The sequence below is a fragment of the Pleurodeles waltl genome, chromosome 4_2 (assembly GCF_031143425.1).
Source record: "Pleurodeles waltl isolate 20211129_DDA chromosome 4_2, aPleWal1.hap1.20221129, whole genome shotgun sequence".
Taxonomy (NCBI): domain Eukaryota; kingdom Metazoa; phylum Chordata; class Amphibia; order Caudata; family Salamandridae; genus Pleurodeles; species Pleurodeles waltl.
Window position 1 is genome coordinate 591,421,724 of NC_090443.1, and position 22,815 is coordinate 591,444,538.

The following is a 22,815-nucleotide window of genomic DNA, read 5'->3' on the forward strand; positions in this document are numbered from 1 at the left end:
TTTTTACACTCACTTTCTCATTATAAGTTTGCTTCCTGTTTCATTGCCACTGCCTTTGTTTTACTATTACACCTGTCTCTGCTTAGGATTAAGATATTCAAATAACCCTTAAAGGCATACAAATTGTGGTCTCCTCTCTCATGCCCTATGTGTATTACATGGTCTCAATGCTCACACTTATGCCATATGCGTACTTCAAGGTCTCAATGCTCGCACTTTCACAGCCACCTGTTTTTGAATTCTAGAAGCTTAAGGGGAGTTGTGTATTTTACCACAATTGGCAGTTGGGAGTTTGCTCTGATGGCTGGGGTGTAATAGGAAAACCTCCTTCTTTTATAACCTGAATATCTAAATATAGGATCTTTTTTTTGTTTCAAAGTACTGTAGATCAGCTTGCTGGCAACACCACAGGTTTACAACACTCCATTCGGCTAAATGCATTAGTTATTACTAGAGAAGAATTTTACTACTGGTAACTGAAATCTACATGAGTAAGACGAGGTTTGTAATTATCAAACCACTGTATATTCTAATGAGGTGAGGGGGTATTCCAAGGTGTTATGGCAAAGCCTAGGCATCTGCATTCCAGCCCTCATTGATTTAAAAAATGAAACCCATTCACCTTTTGAGAATGAGTAAAATGGCATTGGCTCTGGTTTACAGGAGGTTGTTTCCATCAAGACAAACCCTCATTGCCTTTAGTACAAATATGAACTGACATCAGCTGCCATCTTACTGGAAGTTTGTTTCTTTCAAACACTTTGTCAGTGTGTTGGAGTTCTTCCTATTCCTCTCACACAAGGGTTATGCAACTAGTTTCAATCTGACTGTGGAAGGGCTCAAGCAGCAAGTTCAGCTGTTATATTGGTGTGCCTATGTGTTAATTAACTGGATGGTCTGTCTACCAGTCACAGGCACACCTTTTACCTCTGTTGATCTGTGCTTTGTCAAGAAACTACTGATGAGTTTCATCTTTAAAACAATCAATTACTCATCTGCCATAGGAATAAGACAGAAGGACAAGAGATCCTAGAGACACCCGATCAGTCCGCAGAGGAACAAACACACAAAAGGTGAAGGAAGCAATACTTGTAATTTGTTTAACCCCTGGCAATCGCTCAGGGAGCATTTCAGTATTCCCACCCTTTGTTTGCTCACTATGTTACCTTAGTTGTTGACCAAACCATATGCAAATCAATTTTGACTCTGCTATAATAGGAACAGCCCAGCCTAAACTGCCAGGCCAGGTCTTCCCTGAACCCGATCACAAGCTGATGGTTTGAATGCCAACTGGAGCAATTGACAGTGGTTAGACAAATTGCAAACTTTTCTCCAATCCCTTTTGTGAAAAGATTAACAACAATGTCGGAGAATAAGAAATTTGCATTTAAATAATAGAACATTACTATTTCCCATGTATGAGTACAATCATGGCAAGGTCATAGACTCATTTGGGAGGTCAACAGGGGTCGCAGTTGCGACCACTGGCTTGCCCTTTGCAACACCTGGTGTTGTCTTTGTGACCCCTGGCCTCAGAGGTGGCAAATTGAGTACCAGGAACACAGTGGCAGCTCATCTTATTGACGTCAGTTGGGGTTCCACTCTGTTTTCCCTCAACATTTTTATTACACTAATAGTGAATAATGCTTCATTATTCACTGTTAATTTAATAAAAAATGAAGTACAGTTAGCTGAAATATAGCCTTCCCTGGCAGCTGAGGTCAGTGAAAAAGGTGCATTTAAGTGCATGTTCTGTGCATGCTTACAGGTGAATGTGTTTTATGTGAGAGAGGGTATGTGTGTAAATTATATGTGTAAGAAATAGTGTGAGTGTGAAGTTAAAGGTAAACGTGTGTGATGTCACTTCTGCTACCTTAGCTTTTAGTGAATTGATGTTCATTGGACGGGTATTATTTTGTGTTACTATAGCAGGGAAAAGTGAAAAGCATTGAAGACTGTATAACGAGTTTTTGAAACCTTTGACATGTACGTTTGGTGATCAGGAAAGAAAGGATTAAAGTTCAGTTTGTGTTAAAATGCTCTGATGACAAAATAAGGGAGGTCTTATGTTTAAAAGATGAAGAAGTCATTATCACTGCAAAAAATGAGGAGCATATGGTTAAGTGGGTAAATGAATTGAGTACCTCTAAAAATTCAGTAATCAAAAAGAAAAAAGGAAAAAAAAATGTTTCTATGGTGACTAAGAAGGAAGAGGAGGGAGGGCCCAAACAAACCTACATTTTCAGGAGAATGTTTATAATGTGGTAGCTAGGACATAGAACCAATATTATTGCTTCTCCTGCCTTGCATTTTGATTGTAATGTTTGTGTTGAAGAGAAAATATTTTGTCAAATGCTGCAGAAGGTAAAATAGGAAAGTTAAAACAAAATATGTGAAATAGGTTACTCAAGAAATTATTTTACAAATTGATGAGGTGAACAACAATTCTAAAGGAAGTCACATGAAGTGAGTTTGTGAAGATTAATCAAACTGATTTACTATAGAGGTAGAACTCGTCATATTTAACAAATGTTTCTAAATAAACCTATAAAGAACAATTTCTGGTAAGGATGATTTTGTGTGGGTTGGACATATGCCTTCAAGATTGTGAATGATTCTCTGTTCAAATGATGGGCTATTTTGATGTAGAGTTGGTCTCAACACCCAAGGTAAAGCTTATGCTTCAACCAAAGCTGATGATCTTAGGCCCTGGCCTCCCTAAACACTATTAGGTATTAAACTCAACTGCAATGCTGCTCCACAGGTACAAGAACTATTTAACAATTGTTTAGGTTGTCCCACAAACTACAAACACCATTTTAGTTCTGACAAATATTGGGCCGCTGTTGCGTCTAAGGTGAGATGCCACTAGTAATAAAGGAGAGTGTGACAAAATAATTTAAGAGGTTGTGCCAGCTAGATGTGATTGTAGTAGTTGAGGCTACATAATGGTTAGCTCTGATTGTCATGATTAAGAAACTCAATTGTGAAATTCAAATGTGTATCAATTTGAGAGCTCTCAATTGTGTGGTTGTTGTAGACAGGTTTCTCTACCAAACATGTATTAAATTGCAATGACTCTCAATGATGCAAAATACTTCATAGTGATATACCTAACTACAGGCTATTACAAATTAGAGCTACATTTTTGTTCACAAGAGCTAACAGCTTTCATCACACATAGAAGCATTTAAGTGTATAAGGATGCCTTATAAAATTATTATCACCGCTTCGCTTCGGAGGGTGAGGACAAAAGAGTTACAAGGTTTGGATGGTGTTAATTGTTATCAACAGTATCTATTCATCATTGGTAAAAGTAGGGAAGAGTATGACAAGATAGTATTGGCCAGTGTTAAAGAGATTCACACAGGCAGGTAATGCCTTGAGAATAGAAAAATGTAGGTTTTGTATCAGTGAAGTTAATCATCTTGGCCTCTGGTTCGAGTTTATACCTAAAGAAAGATTACATTAACAACACTGTTAATTTGAAAGAACCATGTAGTAAAGAAGAGTTGGTCTAGTTTCTTTGAATGGTAGAATATTGCAACAAATTTGTGAGAAGGAATGCAGAAAAGGTTGTCTGTTAAAGAAAGTTGGTAACCAAGAAAATTGAGTTTTGGAGGGAACAAAGAATGTGGAGAAGAGCTTGCTGCTCTCAATGAAGACCTCAAATATCCTCCAAGGTTATAAGCATTCATTCCTAGTAATGAGAACATTATAGTCATAGATGCCAATGCTAAAGGTCTGGGTGTTGTTTAATTGCCAAGGGGGAGTGGTGTTGAACACCTGATAGTGTGTGTTTCTCGCCGTCTTAAAGCTGCAAAAGTAAATTATTCTGTACTTAAAAATGAGGCTAGCTCTAGCCACCTATTCAGCTTTAAAGGAATTTTGAAACTTAATATTTTATAAGTCTTTTAAGATGCAAATGGATCACAAACATATTAAAAAGGTTTTCATGAAGAAAGGTCTATTTTCAATTTCCGCCTGAATAATAAGGTGGGTTATCTCACTTCAGGAGCTTAGCCTTACTGTTGACTATTCATTGGGAGCTAAGAATCAATCTAGCCAATTGTTTGGATGATCGTACAGATATAATCCATTGTATACCTAGCTTCATGATGACTTTGTTGAAGAAGAACTGAGTGTATGTAAGTAGCAATGGGAGTAATAGAGGATCAAAGAATTTGAAATCTGAACTTATTATGGATAATGTGATACATTAAAGAAACACCACCACAGGGGATTATTTGTGGGTTTGTGTTAACTTTACTACACTCAACTGAGATCTTCTATTATTAATTCAAACTGATGAACCATTTTTCAACCATCAGGTAGGATTTATGCCCCCAAATTAAACTAGTGATAAACAACAAGTGATAGGATATAAGCTGGTCATTGTCAAACACAACAGGTGAGCCCAACTGCACCCCCCTTTTCTCTTCACTCAACTTGTATTTACACAACTGCAAGCCATAGAGTCACATGCATGTGTTCTACTAAGGCGCGAGCAAGCATAGTGTAATTTACAATTTTGTGGTGATTATATGGAGCCCACTGAATCTTTGCTAGATTCATCATTCTGAAAGAGACTTGGTCAGTGCCAAGCATCTTTGGGCTTTTTAAAATAACTTTCACAATCACATACGTTATTGTCTGTCCCACAAAGTCGGACTGACTATCATTAGGAGACTGTCAATGTATATCATTCCAAATCGATTTAGAATTCTTGATGGTCAGACTGAAATGGATTAATATTGTCTATAGGTTCTATGCACACACACTCACTGGTAGCAAGTGTATTTTTTTCACCATGAACACAACACACTACATTGTTATATTGCTTATTAAGTGAATTGAACTGAGGGGCAGGCAATTCTTATGCCAGGCAGCTTGTCCCAGTCGAGCCTCAGTTTTTATCCCATCTCTCTGGCTTTGGCAGTGTGCAAAGTGTGGTGCAAATCACTTGTGGGTGATGTCTGAATAGCGGCCATACATACCGTCTAACATAGAGTTTAGGAATAGGTACCAAATGAATTTCACAAGTGCTTGACATGGAAACCTTTACTGGACAGCAGGCCACATAGTGTTAACCAACTAAAAAGGAGAATAACTTCTGCTTCTAACAAGACGTTTCTTAAAGCAACAATACAGCTTTTGCTCAAACATATAAGTTTTAATAACTTTGTAAGTAGGACTGATTTGACAGTGTAGATATTGAAGTATGTAATAAGTTGAATTTGTCAAGTGATACTGTTGCTTTTCTTTTTTTAGTTCGTTTCTTGAGTTTCTCATTTAATAATAAAACAAACTATAATCAATGACGTTGCTGTAAGCAGTAAGATAGACTCTGTTTACAGCGCATCCAGAAAAAGAGTTATCCAAAATAGCAGTGTATAAAACTTACATTTTAAGAATCTGTATCTGCTGTACCATGTCACCATATTTTTGCTCTTTCGTTATACTACTTTTTTTATATTCTACTTGTTAGAGAAGGCTTTTTGTTAGCCGCTGTTTCCACTTTTGTGCCTCCTATACAGTTATCAATGTTTAGAAATCCATGTTGGTTCTAGGTCTTATGCCACTGCCTCGTATTATATGTGACACCTTTTTCACTGACAGCTGGGTCGCTGCTGAGGATCTTTCCAGTCAATACAAGTTAAGGGCTATACAGGTCAATAACACACATGAAAAATATGAGGTTTAACGGGTTGCTCTCTTTCTGACTTGCCCGTGTTCACCCGTTTTCAAGAATAGGAAAACACTTGGTTATATAATGGATCCATCCTCTCTTGACATATTACCTGTTAGTCATCACCAAAAAAATAAAAGTTGCTCTTCTCGTACCTGTACTTTAGTGACAGAAGACAGTAATAGCAGAAAACATGACAAGAAGAAGTCTATTCTTTTTCTCTCTATTATTTATTTCCATTTCCTAGGAGACTGCAATCCAAGGGATGTAGGCTAGTGCTACTTTTCCTGCACATACTCAATTCTGTCGAGGTATTTTTGAAAGTATATTCTTTCTTAAAATGCGCTATACTTTAATCTTTAGTGCATAGGTGGTTGATATTGTTAATATATTCAACGTGACCTAATGACATTTTAAACTCTGTTGTAAGCAAAAGCTATCAACATTTCCACACCATCCCTTGTACAAAAATTTCTTTCAGTGATATTTAATATTATAGATAATATTTTTGTATTTTTCTTGCACAGACACGTGTGAATTTCTTGTGTAAATCGTTTGTTATGTGATGTTCACCTCTATAAGCTTTTCAATTTATTATTTATAAATGATTGAATAAAGACTATGGCCCTCATTCCGACCTGGAGGGCAGAGGAAGCACCGCCAACAGGCTGGCGGTGCTTCCCGGGCCATTCTGACCCCGGCGGTAAAGCCGTGGTCAGAAAAGGGGAACCAGCGGTTTCCCGCCGGTTTTCCCCTGGCCCAGGGAATCCTCCATGGGGATTCCGACCCCCTTCCCGCCAGCCTGTTCCTGGCGGTTTACACCGCTAGGAAGAGGCTGGCGGGAACGGGTGTCGTGGGGCACCTGGGGGCCCCTGCACTGCCCATGCCACTGGCATGGGCAGTGCAGGGGCCCCCTAACAGGGCCCCACAAAGATTTTCACTGTCTGCTTAGCAGACAGTGAAAATCGGGACGGGTGCCACTGCACCCGTCGCACCCCTGCAAATCCACCGGCTCCATTCGGAGCCGGCTTCCTCTTTGCAGGGGCTTTCCCGCTGGGCCGGCGGGCGATCTTTTGGAGATCGCCCGCTGGCCCAGCGGGAAAGTTGAAATGACCCCCGCGGTCATTTGACCGCGGTGCGGTCTTTGGGCGGTTTCCGCCCGGCGGGCGGCGCCCGGCGCCCGCCGGGGTCGGAATGACCCCCTATGTCACCGTCTCTAGTAAACATATAGGGCAGGTGCCTTGCACCAGAGGAATTCCTTTAATGTATTCTTAGCTGGGTGAGGCTCAGAAAGAGCTTCCTAAGCAGCCTGAGAATTATTTTTTACTCCAATGACGATCAGTGCACACAGCAAGCAGACGTCATTAGGTTAAAGTGAAGTAAAACAAGCTGATGGGATTGTTTTACTTTCACTGCACCAATGCTTGGGAGGCATATCTCAGCCCCAGGAGCACTGATTACGTTGAGAGAGGTATTGTCGACAAGGGAGAATCTACCCTTTTCAATTATGTCTTTGCCCACTGGATCTGTGCTTGGGATCCGACACAGGGGAGCAATCCCAAAGCAGGGTTCCACCTTTTAGGCCCCAGAGACATGGCAAGAGCTTATGCTGCTGCCACCAAAATGTCAGTCTTTCTGTCCCCCCCCTCCCTGGGGCAGATGGGGTAATTATCTTCAATCTGCCCCCCCTCCCGGGGGCAGAAAGGCAATTGGACACCAGAAAGATTTTGTTGAAAAAATGTACAGGGGTAGGGCTGCTGTCTAGGAGTCTGATAATGCCCCAACCCAAAAATATGACAACAGTCTTTCTGCCCCTGTCTATCCCTCAGGGGGACAGAACATCTACTAGAAACCAGGTACATTTTGTTACAAAAATATACAGAAGTGGTGCTCCCTCCATGTGTATGGCCATGGCCAGTGAGTCTGTGGGTGCAGGAGTGCCTCAATGATTCTGTGAGTGTGTGTGTGAGTGACTGTGTAGGTTTGTCAGTAGCCGTGTGAGTGACTTAACCACAAAGTAACCTCATCTGCCCTTTTATCCAACAAGAGTTCACAGCATTGCACAAAATATCTACCCAAGTGGAGTTCTTTCTGCCTCATTTGGGTAAATGTCCATTATGTATTCTATACTACAGCAGTGTGATGGAGCACAAGGAAATGTCAGCAGTGACCTTGCGTGCATTTTGGCAACATGATTGTTCACGTTACGTGTTTCTCTAGGTTTCTGTGATAACTTGAATCCTCCTATAGAGAGGCCAACGTGACTACAATGACATAATTCTCACCAAACCAGGGTCCTTCCTTTTAGCCATATGACATAAGTGCTCCTTTGTTTTGTGGAGATGTCCTCATAAGAACGTGCACCAAAATCAGTAGGAAATGCACTGGGGACCCTTTGGTAAGCTGTCAATTATCCTGGCAAAAGGGCAGGAAGAAAAATGCATACTACTAAGGTGGCTAGTGTGGGGCCATGTGGGTGCAGCTTCCACGTTTGCATACTCGTAGCACTTTAAAAGGAGAATCATGGACTCTAGGAGAGTCCCCCTCCCCAGGCCTGTTTAGACCCCAGGGATCCCATACCCCAGGGCCTGGCCATAAACAAATGGAGGACGGGGGCCACGCTTTACAGGAGCAAAGCAAACAACACAGTGATGCTTTTTGACTCCTCCAAGTCTTTTTCATTTTATAGTGGAAATAGACTCAAAGGAGTCAAAAAGCATCTGTACAGTAAAAAAGGCTTGGAGGAGTTGAAAAGCGTCAGTCTGTTGTTTGCTTTGCTCTTGTAATAAAGGATTGGATGAGAAATGAACACCTGGGGTGCAATGTGATTCTTAGTGATAAATATTACACAGATGTAGGGTTGACCCCTGACACTGGCACCAGCTGATTGAGCGCACTGTATACTGGCCTTTGATGTTAAACATGAATATATAAATATATATGTGTGTGTATGAGGACTTGAGGGCTGCCCTCAATGGGATTGGGAATGTCCCTACCCCAAAACAACATAGACAGTCTCTATGCCCCACTGAGTGGAAGTAGGGGATGATTACCCCCAATCTGCTCTCCTCCTAGGGGGGAAATCCCACTAAACACCAGAAAAATATTCGAAACATTATAGAGCTGGTTGCAGCTCACAAATGGCATAGCAATGTACCCACCCACCCAAAAAAAGGCAAACAGTCTTTCTGCCCCACCTGATGGACACACTGGGGCAATACGTTCCTGTTGCCGGCACTGGTCACAAAAGTGGGGCAGGCTTTTTTTAGCAGGACAAGTGGGAAACGATGGGACAAAGAAATTCCTCCTGAATCCGAAAATTTCCATCATAGAAAGGAAAGGAAAATGCATGTTATAGCTGATCCGTGAGGTCTGCAGGGCATTGTGGGTAAGAAAACCTTGTGAGATTCATGCATGGCACACCACCATGGACTCTCTGGGGTATCTAGTTTTAACAAATGTCTGTGGTTGGTAGGTTTCCATGGGTGGCTGACCACCAAGGTCCCAAATACAGAAACTACTCCTATCGCTGCAATGTAGAGCTTTAGAGATTTTTCTGCTGTGGTCTCAGCACCCATCCACATAAGTGTGGTATTGTTGATTTCAGGAGGTGTGTGGAAACTCTAGGTGGTATGAAACTTGTGGAAAATGTGTTTTAGGCAACATTTGGGGTTTGAAAAATCCTCTGGGCAAAGAGTACATGACGGGGGTCATTCAAGACACCACACCTGGGATTCCTCCAGGTGCCTAGCAGATTTGCTAGGTTTCCCCTAGGTACCGGCTGAGCTGGGGTCCAAAATCCACAGCTACGCTCCTTGCAAAAAAAAAGAGTCACTTTTGAGTGGAAAAGGGTGATGTGTCCTTATTGCATTGTGATCCCTTTCTTCTCGTGAGCACTATGTCTTCCCACACAAATGAGGTAGCATTTATAATGGAAGACTTCTGCGAATGCTGGGTGGAAATAAGTTTGTGGCATCCTGCAGATTCTCACATTTTCTTTCACAGAAATGTGAAGATAATGTGTTTTTTACTCAAGGTTTGATGTTTGCAAGAGATGGTGGACATAATAACCTGGTGAGAGCCACACAAGTCAACCCATCCTGAATTTCCTAAGGTATCTTGTTTTTAAAAATGTGCAGGTTTGCTAGGTTTCCTGAGGTGTCAGGTGAGCTACGGTCTAAAATTCACAGCTACCCACATGTGGAAAAGGGTCAGTTTTCAGTGGAAAGTTTTGATGTGTCCAATTTGTATTTTGACCTGTTTCCTGTGGTGGGCATTAGGCCTAATTACACAAGAGAGGTATAATTTTATCGGAAGACATGTGGGAATGGTAGAACATTTGTTATTACCAATTGGATTTCACTGCATTTGTGCCCTCCAAATGTAAACCAGTTTTTGAGAAAGAGGACATTTTGCAAAATGCACTATAAATCACATGCTAGTATGGGTGCCCACGAATTTGGAGATGTACAATCAACCACTGCTCCTAAACACCATATCTTGTGCCCATTTTGGAAATACTTAGGTTTCCTTGATGCACATTTTTCACACTACATATTTTGATGCACATTTTTCACGCTACATATTTTACCATATGAATTTATGAACTGGTCTGTATGTGGTACACAATTAAAAACAATTGAAGGGACCATCTCAGTTGTAGGCTCTGGGTATTTCAGATTCATGGAGAACCTACAAACCCTATCTACCTGTGCAACCAGAAGAATCTACTAGATGTAATGGTATATTGCTTTTGTAAATCAGTCACTGAGACAAAAAGTTACAGATGAAAATGTCACAAATTTTCTTATCTATTTTCAAGATTTCTTTATTTCAGAAGCTAGATTATTTGGGAAAACCTTGGGAGATCTGAACATATGACCCCTTTCTGAATTCAGAATTGTGTCTATTTTCAGAAATCTATAGCTTTCCCTCATAACCCATGGGATTTACACTGGTTTCTACCACAACTGGAGTAGGTTGAAAACAGTAAAAATATGAACAATGGGCTACCTCTTTGAAAAATGCTACAACTGTGGTAAACAATGAGTTTTTTTGATTCAGCTTTGCATGATCCCGAAATCTAGAAAGATGATGACTTTAGCACAGCAAGCCTTTAGTTGTTGCCATTTTTAGAGAAAAAGATACTTTCATCTGGAACTCTGTTTTCTCCAAAAAACTCAAAATATATCAACTTTTCCAGCTATTTTCTTGGTCCCTACAGGGGAATCCACAAACCTTGGGTACTTTTGGAATCCACAGGATGTGGGAAGAAAGGACGCAAATCTGGTGTGGACACCTTATGTGGAAATAAATGATTAAGCCCTAAGTGCAAATTACCCCAATTAGCCAAAACAGAGCTCAGCAGCATAGGTGGGGGGGTAGAGCCCACGGAGTTAAGGAGGTAATAGATAAAGTCCATGCTTCTGCTGCTCACTGGGCCCTTCATTGCGTGCCAATTAAGCGACATATCTAGATTTAAGCTTTTTTGTCTTACCTTTGAAGGTCTTATTCATCTGGCCTGAAATATCTTGCTTTTAGGTAACATCCAAACCATCCTTGTAATAATGTTAGCAGTGTAGAGAAGCCTGAAATCAATCAATCAATCAGGACTTATAAGGCACAGCTAATTACCCATAGGGTCTCAAGGCGCTGAATGAAGGCATGCTGCTCAGTCGAAGAGCCAGATCTTGAGGTCCTTCCTGAACTGCTTCAGTGATGCTTTTTGCCTGAGCTTGAGGGGAAGTGTGTTTCATGTCCAGGCTGCTAGGTAGGAGAAGGACCTTCCTTCTGCTGTACTTTTCTGGATCTTGGGGATGGCTGCAAGAATGAGCTTGGAGGAACTGAGACATCTGTTTTGGTATGTAGAAGGTGTGGATCAGGAGTTTGTATGTGATGCGCTTATTGACTGGGAGGCAGTGTAGGTCTCTGAGGTGGTAAGAAATTTGGCTGTGTTGGTGGATGTCCAGGATGAGTCTGGCTGTTGCATTCTGAACTCGTTGTAGTCTTGGTTGAAGTTTCTTGTTAATGCCAGCATATAGTGCAATGTAGTTGTCTACTTTTCTGGTGATGAGAGCGTGAGTAACTGTCTTCCTGGTGTCGGGGGGGAATCCATTTGAAGATCTTCCACAGGAGAAGGAGTGTGTGCAAGCTTGATGAGGAGACAGCTTTAACGTTGCAGGTCATTAATAGAGTGGAGTCCAGGATGATGCATATGTTGTGCTCATGGTCCGCGGGGGTGGGGGTATTACCCAGTGCGGTGGACCACCAGGGGTCGTTCCAGGCAGAAGGGGTTGAGCTGATCACGAGGATCACTGTCTTGTCCGAGTTGAGCTTGAAGCAGCTGGCCTCCATCCAGGTGGCAACTGCTCTCATTCCGTTGTGGAAGTTCCTCTTGGCTTGCGCAGAGTCCTTGGACAGGGAGGTTTTTCTATAGCTGAGTGTCTTTATCTGTTATGCTGGAATGTGAATAGAAGCTCCCTCTAAGCAGAACTCATTTCAATTGGATATTAGGCTTTCGTCCTACCCAGCTACCAGCACAGCCTGTCATACGGGAGGAGGGACCTTGCCCCTCATCTTTTGCCCTTATTACAAGAGTGTCTGTCAGGCTCAGCAAAGGTCAGCCTGAAAGACTCTCTTTTTGTTCAGGTCAGGCAGCCAGTAGCTTGGCATGATCTAAATGTACAGGTGCCAGGCTGCCTGAGCTGAATTTTGTGGGGCTGAAGATGTCACAGCTCCTGTTGGTATGACCTTTTCAGCCTGGCAAAGCACCTTGAGGCCATCCTCTCCTGATGAGGGGGAACATCATTGATAGCTGTGGACCTGGGTGCCTCTTTTTAAAGCCCTGAAAGGCTCAGGGCTGAGTGTCTATCACTGACAATTAGTCATACAGTGGGGTCAGCAGCTCTCACTGACCCAATCCCACTCTGTGACGAGGTAGGGATGCTGTTTTCTGCCATTGGCTGACCTCAGGTCAGACAATTGGAGAAGGAGGCAGCCCCAATACTCTTGGGACCTCTGAGGCATGACTCCCAGAGAGCTGAACCTTGTCACAAAGTGAGGTGGGGTCAGCAACTCTCACGGCCCCAATCCCACTCTGTGACAAGGTAGGAACTGCTACCTCCTCTCAAGTGGAAGTCCGAATCCTCCTGAGACATCTGAGGCTTCCCTCCCCAAAAGCTGCAGTGGGTGAATATAATTTGTTTAATGTTTGATGTTTGTGTGCATGTATGAATATTTGGGAGTGAGTGTTGTGAATATGTTTGAGTACATGTGAATGCATAGGTGTTTGTGGGTGTGTATGTGCATGTGTGTGGAACCATTCACCCACTCCCTGCTGACATTACCAGCCACCATTGCCGGCTATCCTCAAAATTAATCTGTCTACTCAGATCGATAAAACCAGACAATAGTAGGCTCTTTATAAGTACTGTCAGTGAGTTAGCCAGTCAGCTAGTCAAAAGATTCTGTGTCTACTGATGTTCCACACTCTATGGGAGAAGCGGGATAAGTGGTTAAGAGAGAGGTGGACTACATGAAGTGGCCAACCGCAGCAGCTGAGTTACTCAGCCAAAGTGATGCATGAGGACTATGTTTTCACTGAGACTTCAGCTGGGTTATAGTGCCCGGGTAGAAAGTAGAGGACATGGTGAAGACAATACCATCTTATTTCTCTCAAGGCGATATTAGTGGAAAAATATCTTCCTTCTCGGTTGTGTCACTGCAATACATTGAATTTACCACCCTTGCTTAGTTTAATGAGCTAGGAAGACCATACATAGCATACCACATTTTTTCTCCAGGAAATATACACTACTCCTTGTTCTTTTATGAGAGTGGGACTGGTGAAATGGAGAATGGGAGAGGCTCAGTGACTATCCTCCTTTAAATCAAAGGACTGGTGTTTCCTGTGTCAGAGTCTAGCCATAATGATATTGGGGAAATAGTAGAAACCACGTGTGAGCTGGCACAGCATACTGTACCTCTGGCATAGTCAAAAGATATCCTCTGATATAATTTCCAAACAGTTGATTCCAGCTTTCACTTTACATTGCTGCCTCATTCAAAGCTCCATTAAGACAACATATTGTTGCTTTAGGCGGAATCTATTTGTTTAATACATGGTTACTGATAGATAATAGTTACAGTCAGTTTAGCTCAGTTTATTAGTCACGAAAGTGGTTCCGCGGGCTAAGCACTTGCAGATAATTGCAACTTGAATCTCAAAAAGACCCACCTTAGTTGTGATGGCCGAAGCAGAGACGTTGTAATGCATGGGCAAAGTGGGCAGTTGCCCAGGGCCTCCACTTTTTATGCCCTTCCCCAAAGAAAATTAATTCCCTCCCTGTTTGGCCTTGGGCTGTTCTATTTTTCTATCACAACCTCGCTCCCTTTCTCTGCTACATTTATCTCATACTCTGTCTTGCTCTACCAAGTGTCATCATAGGGATTTTTGGGACACTTGACAAGACATATATTCAGTATTGTTTGGCATCATTTGGACTTGAAATAGTGATAAATGGGTAAAACAATTTAAAGTGTTCTGAACATCGGCCCCAAAATATGTCTTGGGCATGGCTCCTTAAGAGGACACTGAGCCTAACATTATGTAATACACGTTTTATTGAAATTTTTCACCATATACTCGGCCCCGAGGTCTAGCCCAACTTGTATACATATGCTATGAGTGTACAAATAATGCCTGTTAGACCTGACAGCCTTAGGGTGGTCACCATTAACTTTTTGCCTGCCTCCCTCCACTTTTTGGACACTGTTTGTGCTGGTTTTAGGACTCTGCACACTTTATCACTGCTAACCAGTGCTAAAGTGCATATGCTCTCTCCCTTAAAACATGCTGACAGTGGTTTATACCCAATTGGCTTATTTAATCTACTTGTAAGACCCCAGTAAAGTGCACACCATGTGCCCAGGGCCTGCAGATTAAGTACTACTAGTGGGCCTGCAGCACTGATGGTGCCATCCACATAAGTAGCCTCTTAACCATGTCTCAAGCCTGCCATTGCAAGTCCTCTGTGTGCAGTTTCACTGCCACTTCGATTTTGCATTTAAAAGTACTTGCCAAGCCTTAAACACCCCCTTTTCTACATAAGTAAACCCTAAGGTAGGCCCTAGGTAACGCATAGGGCCAGATAAAAGGAAGGACAAATACCTGTGCACTTTATATGTCTTGGTAGTGTAAAACTCCTAAATTCGTTTTTACACTGCTGTGAGGCCTGCTCCTTTCATAGGCTAACATTTGGGCTACCTGCATATACTGTCTTAGTGGTAGATTCTGATCTGAAAGGCGTAACCAGGTCATATTTAGTATGGCCAGAATGGTAACACAAAATCCTGCTGACTGTTGAAGTTGGATTTATTATTACTATTTTTGAAATGCCACTTTTAGAAAGTGAGCATTTGTCTGCACTCAAATCCTTCTGTGCCTTACAATCCACATCAAGCTAGGTTTAGTGGACAGCTCCCTTGTGCATTCACTCAGACAACCCCAAACACAGGATGCTCAGTCACACACTCAAACATCTGCATATTGAATGGGTCTTCCTTGGCTGGCAGGGTGGAGGGCCTGACACTTACATGTCAAAGGACAGTAGCCTGCCTTCACACAAAGGACTGCCACCCCCTTTACTGGGACCATGGCAGACAGGATGGAACTGAAAGGGGACCTTGTGCACTTCTAAGCCACTGTTTGAAGTCTTCCCCACTTCAAAGTCACATTTGTGTATTTAAGCAGGGTCTCTGACCCTACCAACTCAGACACTCCTGGCCAAGATGCCACTGGAGAAGAATCCCTGAACCAGAATCTGCAACCTGCCAAGAGGGACTGCCTGGCTGCCCAAAGGACTCACCTGATTGTTCTTCTGCAAAGGACTGCTGCCCTGCTGCATTGCTGCCCTCTGGCTCTGCTGAGAAGTGCTCTCCAAGAGCTTGGATAGAGCTTGCCCCCTGTTCCTTAAAGTCTCAGGACCAAAAAGACTTCATCCTGCAAAAGAACTCCTTGTGCAGCGAAAAATCGACGCACAGCCTGCAAGAAACAACACACAGCCTGCATCGTGGTGAGAAAATCACTGCACGCTGAACCGGATCGACGCAGCCTGACTTTGCAAGAGAATATCGATGCAGCACCAGCATTGCGACTGGAACTTTGACGCACGACCCACTGGATCGATGCAGAGCTGGAATGACGCAGCCTGACTTCCTGAGAGGAATCGACGCAGCATGTGCCGTGCAGCAGACATTTCCACGCATCACCCACTGGATCGACGCAGCCCATGTGACTTCGTCCTGCACGCCCAGGATTTCAATGCATCGTCCCAGGGGTGTCTGAAAACCCAGCAACATGAAGAGGATCCCAGTCTACGCGCCGGAATTCGATGCAAAGCCTGCCCTGCGTGAAAACTCATCAACACATCATCTGTGTGCACCAGACAAATTGACGCACAACTCCCCATTTTCCACACATCTCCACCTCTGCAGTCCCTTGCAGAGTATTTGAATGCAAACCAGGTAGTTTGTGCTTGCAAGAGGCACTTTTTGCTTTTCAAAGACACTTTATATCATTTTTATAGTGATATTTCCACGTATACTTATTAAATATTGATCGTCTTGACCGGCATTTATCCAGATAAATATTATATTTATTTTTTTAAACACTGTGTGGTGTATTTTTGTGGTGCTATACTGTGTTATGGTATGATTTATTGCACAAATACTTTTCACATTGCCTTTTAAATTAAGCCTGCCTCCCCAGTGGCAAGCTACCAGAGGGGGGCACAGGATAATTTGGATTGTGTGTGACTTACCCTGACTAGAGAGAGGGTTCTTGCTTAGACAGGGGGTAACCTGACTGCCAACCAAAGACCCTATTTCTAACAATGCCATTAAAACACCCCCTCTAGAGATGGTCCTGGGAACTACTTCAGAGGTGGTTGGGGATATGCCAGCAAAACATAGACAGTATAGCAGGACCAGCACTGTGTCTCTGAATGAGCAACCTTCACTGTGGCATCTTTAAGCAAGTGGGTACACTGATCCTCCTGGGAGCCTGTAAGACAAACTTTTTGGGTTGGTGGCCAGTTGCTGAGAAATAGAGAATAATAGATTTACCCACTGTTGTTTCCCTATAAAAGTCTCCCCAGCGCATGTGCACATTCAGAGAGTTAACAATGATGCACTAAAGTGGAGGTCACTTTTCTCCTTTTGTTAAGTGAGTGCATCAGGGTCAGCTCCTCCATAAGGAGTGGAGGAGCATCGCCCCACCCCCACCAGCAGCAGAAGCTGTACCCCTTTCAACACAAAGGTATAATAAACTGGGTTTATTATACCTTCGTGGTGAAAGGGGTGGGGCATTGGGGATGACAGCCTGGGAGGGGATTTCACAGAGCACTCTCCTCAGGGTGCATGTGTGTTTGGCAGCTGTCTCGGGCCGGCCAAACACACATGCACAGAGAGCTCTCTTCAGTGCAGTAACGCAGTTGCCGGGCTAGAGAGAGCCTGCACAGGCTCCCAGTCTGCCTGGTAGCACCCTGGCTGGGCATCCCGGCCAATCCTTACGCTGCTTTGAGCAGCGTCAGGATTGTCCGCAAAGCATGCTGGGAGCCTGTGTCTGGAGCGTCGAGGGACAGAGGAGCGTCGGCAACAGAGGAGTTACGTTTTTTCTTTATTATTATTTTTTTTACATTAAATGTCTCACTCCCCCCCCTTCCCCACGTGCCGCACCCACTCCTCCCCTTTAAATAGGAGCGAGTCGTGACTGGAGTGCATGCCAGAATTCTGTGTCACCCAGAGAAGGTTTGTACGGACACAACACGACTATGCGTCTTATATTGTTTTCCAGCCCCTGCATTTGCTAAGAAAAATCAAAAGCATTGCTTTAAATAAAACCAAGTTGTATATTGTTGGATGTTTAAAGGCACTGCTTCACTGTATGGTTTAAAAAAAAAAACTACTAATGTTATTCAAATATCGCAGTATATAGTTTTCATTTTTAAGGAATTAGATAAGATGTGTAATTATAACAAATTGTATAACAGCTAGGCAGTATTATCGTTGCTGCGCATCAGCCCGCTGCAGCAATGTATTTGTTTCATGGTAATGTTTCGTGCAAGCCTTCAGTGGAAACAAGAAATACACTTACTTTGTTTTACTCTTCTTAAACTATTCACAACCTTAGTATTCGGAATGTCTGCTAGTTGTCTGCCGAAGGTGCCTGAAGGCAAGTTTAGAATGTCTTAGTCTCTCAAAGGTGGAATTAGATTTCACGAGGGCATCTGTCACAAGATGCAGTTTCCTCAAAACGAAAATAAGTACAGATGCTTCAGCTAAACGCTTTCTTTGGACAGAATGGGCAAACCAGGACAGAACATTTACATACGCAGTTCCGTATGCGTGAACATTTCAATCAATATAATGAAGGCTAGAACAATATACGACATTTTCTAGTACATTCATATTCGACCTTAATATTTGGCATATTGCATAGCATTAGGATTTTCTTTTCATGAAAGTCAAAAGAAATGAGAAATATTAATAAAATCATTACCTCTGCCATTTTTGAAAGCTCAGTCCAATCTTCTTTGCTGTAACTGCACATGATACTAGCAATAATGATCTAAAAAAGATAAAGTTGTACATTACTATATATGTCGTTTTAGTTACTAGTTTTATTTAAATAAGCAACAGTATCACTTCACTACAGTTCCATTTGAATGCGTTGTCACAGTGGCTGTGTTGTACTAGACTTATTTTCATATGTTTAAACGTTTTAAAATATAAAAGGCGTATCTTCAACTGTAAGATAAAACTTTAGTGGCATTACTACGAGTTGTCGACTCAAAAATGGGGAAGTGATATAAGACTCGGTATTACCGACGCCAGGTGGAAATACCACCCCATTACTCGATGAATCCGAGCTTCGTGTTAGACTTGGGCATTAGATGCAGCGTCTGGAATCACTATGATGTGTACCGCATGCTGCAACTTAGCTAAAAGCTCTTATACGGTCACATATTTTACCTGCTTTAAGCATGTGGAACGTGTACCGGCAAAGCAAGGTGTTCTGGGTGCGGTATTACCAAAAGCAGAAGCTTGCCTGGTAATACCGGTGTCATTACACTCCAGGCAAAACTTGTAATCGTGAGCAATACATGTAGAAATAACACTTCAAGCATCTAATCGAGATGGCAGATGAAGTAAAATATAAAAATGCCACTCATTATTAGGAATGTAATTAATGTTCAAACATTGCACCACTACTTTTGTACTTAATATCCTCAACATATAGTAGCACTTCTTCACATATGTTCCCATTTTTATCGTATATCGCTGTTGAAATTATGTCTAACATGTTCATTATTCATTTTTTTTTGTTATTCTATTTATTGTAATGCTCCAAAACACTTGATATAATAGGAGAGAGCAGCGAGAGAAGCCCAGAATTAAAGGGATGTCTAATGTTGGTTTGGATAGGGTGGTGGAGGATGGATGGTGTTAATGCCAGATTTTAGGGATATCTAGTTAAGAATGATTTACATAAACAGAATTTCTCCAGATAATCTGACTTTTATCACCCTCTCCCTTGAACCAATGGTTAACAACCCTGGATGTGAACCTTTCTTTAGATATGCATTTGAACAAAGTGATTATAGTCGAATTTCATAGATACAGTAAAGGAAACTGTTATATACAAACATGGCAGATTAGAGGGCAGACAGTGATAGAGGGGCTACATAGCAGTGAAGTTTACAGAACAGACCACAAAGTCACTCTAACCAGGGTAATGAATTAGGGCCTCATTATGAGTCTAGCGGTCGGAAAACCCGACCGCCAGATTTGCAGTGAGGAGACTGCCATGGAGCTGGTGGTCTCTCCACCGGACCCATTACAAGGTTTCCACTGGGCTGACCGGTCAGCCCAGTGGAAACTGTGCGGCGGTATGGGTCTCAGCTCCACATGGAGCCAAAGCCAATGCCGTCCCATAGGGGGGCCTCCCAGCACCATCGGAATGCAGATTGTCTGCAAAGCAGACAGTGCACATTGTGATGGTGGTGGGCTCGGGGGCCCCTGCACTGCCCATTGCATGGGCAGTGTATGGGCTCCTCTGTGGCTCCTGGCACAAAAGTTTTGCCAGCCTTTTCATGGCGGGGTCCCTGCCATTAAAACACAGGTGGAAAGTAGAGTTGTAATCAGTAGGCAGCACTAAGTTCAGAGTCGCCCTGGCTGTTTACCACTCCACCAGCTGTCACTCTTGCAGGAACAATGTTCCGTGAGGGAACAGCAGCCTCCTGGTGGGTCCGCCCACCAGGGTTGTAATGTGGAAGTAGGACCGCCACAGTTGCAGCGGTCCGACCGCTACTGCGAGGCTGGCTGTCCTAGGACTGCCAGACTCATAATAAAGCCCTGAGAGAATAATATTACATAGCAATCATGGTATTCTTGACAGAACAAAGAAGCTTGCAGTGGTGTAACAAAACTTGAGGGAGCCTCCTGTGAGAGTACATGGAGCCCGCCTCCTCAGTCCACCACCTACCACTTCTGCTGAGAGCCCACTTGGAGTCCACCACGGGGACTGCGGGGGCTTATGTTATGTCACTGGAAGCTAGTACATCTGCTAACTCTGTGGTGACCAAGAGGCCATATTCAGGACTGAATGAAGCTGTTCGATAAAAACAAAATAAATGACCACTCAAGTCTCATCATGGAAATTAGTTTTGAGTGAGGCTTCAGTGGTAGTCTGTAAAGCTTCTCAACATAAGACAGTCTGTGTCTGTTCATGAGATATTCATGTTTTGAGTGGTCCATGGGTGATGTTACATTTGCACTGGGTGCCACTGGTTCATCCAAATGTTCCACTTTGTCTCAGTCTCCCATTCCTGTGTATCTGTTATTTTGGGACAATTTGTATTACTGTTTTCTTCAAGGACCTCAGCAGGACTTAATTGTGAAAGTGGATTTTGTCACCAAACTAAATTTGTTTTTCACAAAGCAATTTTTTTGTTCACCTATACTATAAGTATATCCCTATGTAGCCATTTTTGTGTGAGCAAATCTGTTCAAAGGTGGCAAGGAATGGGCTTCACACACTTTGTGATGTACTGGAAAGTTACAGAGTTACAGACCTCACCTAATAGTAAGTTAGTAAGTAAGCAAATGTTTGCAAGGCACGTTCACACCATGAATACGGTTGGATAGTCACTCATGTCAAAGGCTGGAGTAAATATGTATGTAGGTTGGGAGTATGGCAGTAATGTTCCTAAAGTGTTTAGAAGTTAACAGCATGCGATTTCTTTATGGTGAAAATGGTTTCCTTATGGATAAAAACAAAATAAGGTTTTATAGCACAGCTGCAGTTTTGTGTTACATATACACCCCTGTAAATGATCACCAAATTAATTCACTCGTGTCCTTGTAACAAGGAATGTGCAAAATAATTCTTCAACTGTTCCAAAGAACCGGTGATTGTAACAGATTACTGGTACACTTTGTGGAAAGCATTCTAAATTCCTTGGCAGTCAAACACGTACTCCAAATATGAAGGAGATCTACGGGAGTACATTTTCCAACTACTTCCTGTTAATTTGATTAGATTGAACCTTCAGCATTGCATTCATGTACCTGACGAATGTCAGCATACACGCCTTGGATTTATTGGAGTGCTGAAGTATTACTACAACCATGCAGTTACCTCCCAAAATGTTGCTGTTGGTAGACTTCTCTGTATCTCATTCTACTGGGTTTTCTGTAGTTCTAGTGCTTTTTCTGTGTTGTGCCACTCTTCTTTGTAACTGTTGCTTTCCCCTTAGTTAGTTTTATAATATACCTTCATTTTTCTTGTTTGTTGCAGCCCTTTAGTCATACGTACCACCTAGTGTTCACTCTATCTAGTACTTCTACTGTGGTTTTAAAGATGTTTGGACAGGTTTGAACAGCAAGCTACTCATTTTTTTTTCTACGTGGACTTACCATTTTTTTTTTGCTACTTAATAAAATGAGCTATTTGTGTCCTTGATATTTTTGTGGGCTATTTGGTGCTAATGCTAATGTTAATGTTTATATCAGCTATATCATGTCACCTTGTTCATTCGACCATTTATTTCAAATATATAACTTTTCACAAGCTCTTTCAGGTTTATTCATTCATAAGTGCAACGCTTAAAATAATTTGACAATTTTGAGAAGCAGCAAGGTTCTAAACAAAAAGCATTACCTTGTTTAGAAACTCTTATAGATCGTTAGCCTTGCACTCGTTATACTAGTTAAAACACGACATGTGTAATTACCGTGTTCTCCTCGATTCAGAGAACTTTCTTATATTTGAAGGTAAAGGCCTAAATACATTTATTTTGCCTAAGATGGCTCATCTAAATTTCCTATGAGCCTAAGAGTAATCTGCATAGGAAGGAATAAGTCAGAAGGAGCACACACATTTCAAACTTGGAAAGTGCACATTACATGATTTCAAATATGGTGGAAGCCTGATCTTCTGCTGTGCTCAATTGCTAAAAATTGAGCCCGAAACAGCAGACAGTAAGTGGCATGGCTTGTTTGCTCGTGGTGTGCCATAAATGCCATTTTCGCACTCATCTACTGATATAACTATATGTCATAGAACAATAGGGGCTTACTGGTCCTTGCTCAGAAAATAAAGCATTTCCGCTGGAAGGAAATACACGGGGTATAAAAAAACGCACAAATCTGTGAAGAAGGCATGAAAGATCACACCTCTTGGCAGGGGTACTGAACACATTATCATCATGCTAAGGTTCGTATAAAGTGCGGCATAGAGGAGTCATATTAAACAATAGAATGTCAAAATCACAAGGGAAGAAAATAAAACATACATGCTACTGAAAATAAGAATTGTGGAAGTAATGTAAAGCACTTGTATTTAAGACGTTTTTAATGTTTTTTTTTTTACAATTACTTCTCTTTACCCTCCTTGACACAACTCCTGACTGACTGCATTTGGGTAGGTCCCCCAAATGACAGATATGCTAATATATTTCTAGTATTTCTGTGAAGAATTAAAATTATTGTGAGCGTAGAGGATGAGGTAACATTGGAGATGGGCTTAATTTGAACCGCAAGTTCAACTGGCATTAGGTGGTTAA

General features: G+C 42.2%; 1 protein-coding gene across 1 annotated transcript in view; it reads right to left on the reverse strand.

Moving 5' to 3' along the window:
• The window catches only part of DPYD (dihydropyrimidine dehydrogenase), a 3,199,941-nt gene that overhangs the window by 1,089,244 nt on the left and 2,087,882 nt on the right, over positions 1 to 22,815 (reverse strand). Inside the window, exon 15 of the mRNA XM_069232136.1 lies at positions 18,249 to 18,317. Within this exon, the coding sequence (XP_069088237.1) occupies positions 18,249 to 18,317 (69 nt within the window). The remainder of the gene's footprint in view (positions 1 to 18,248; positions 18,318 to 22,815) is intronic.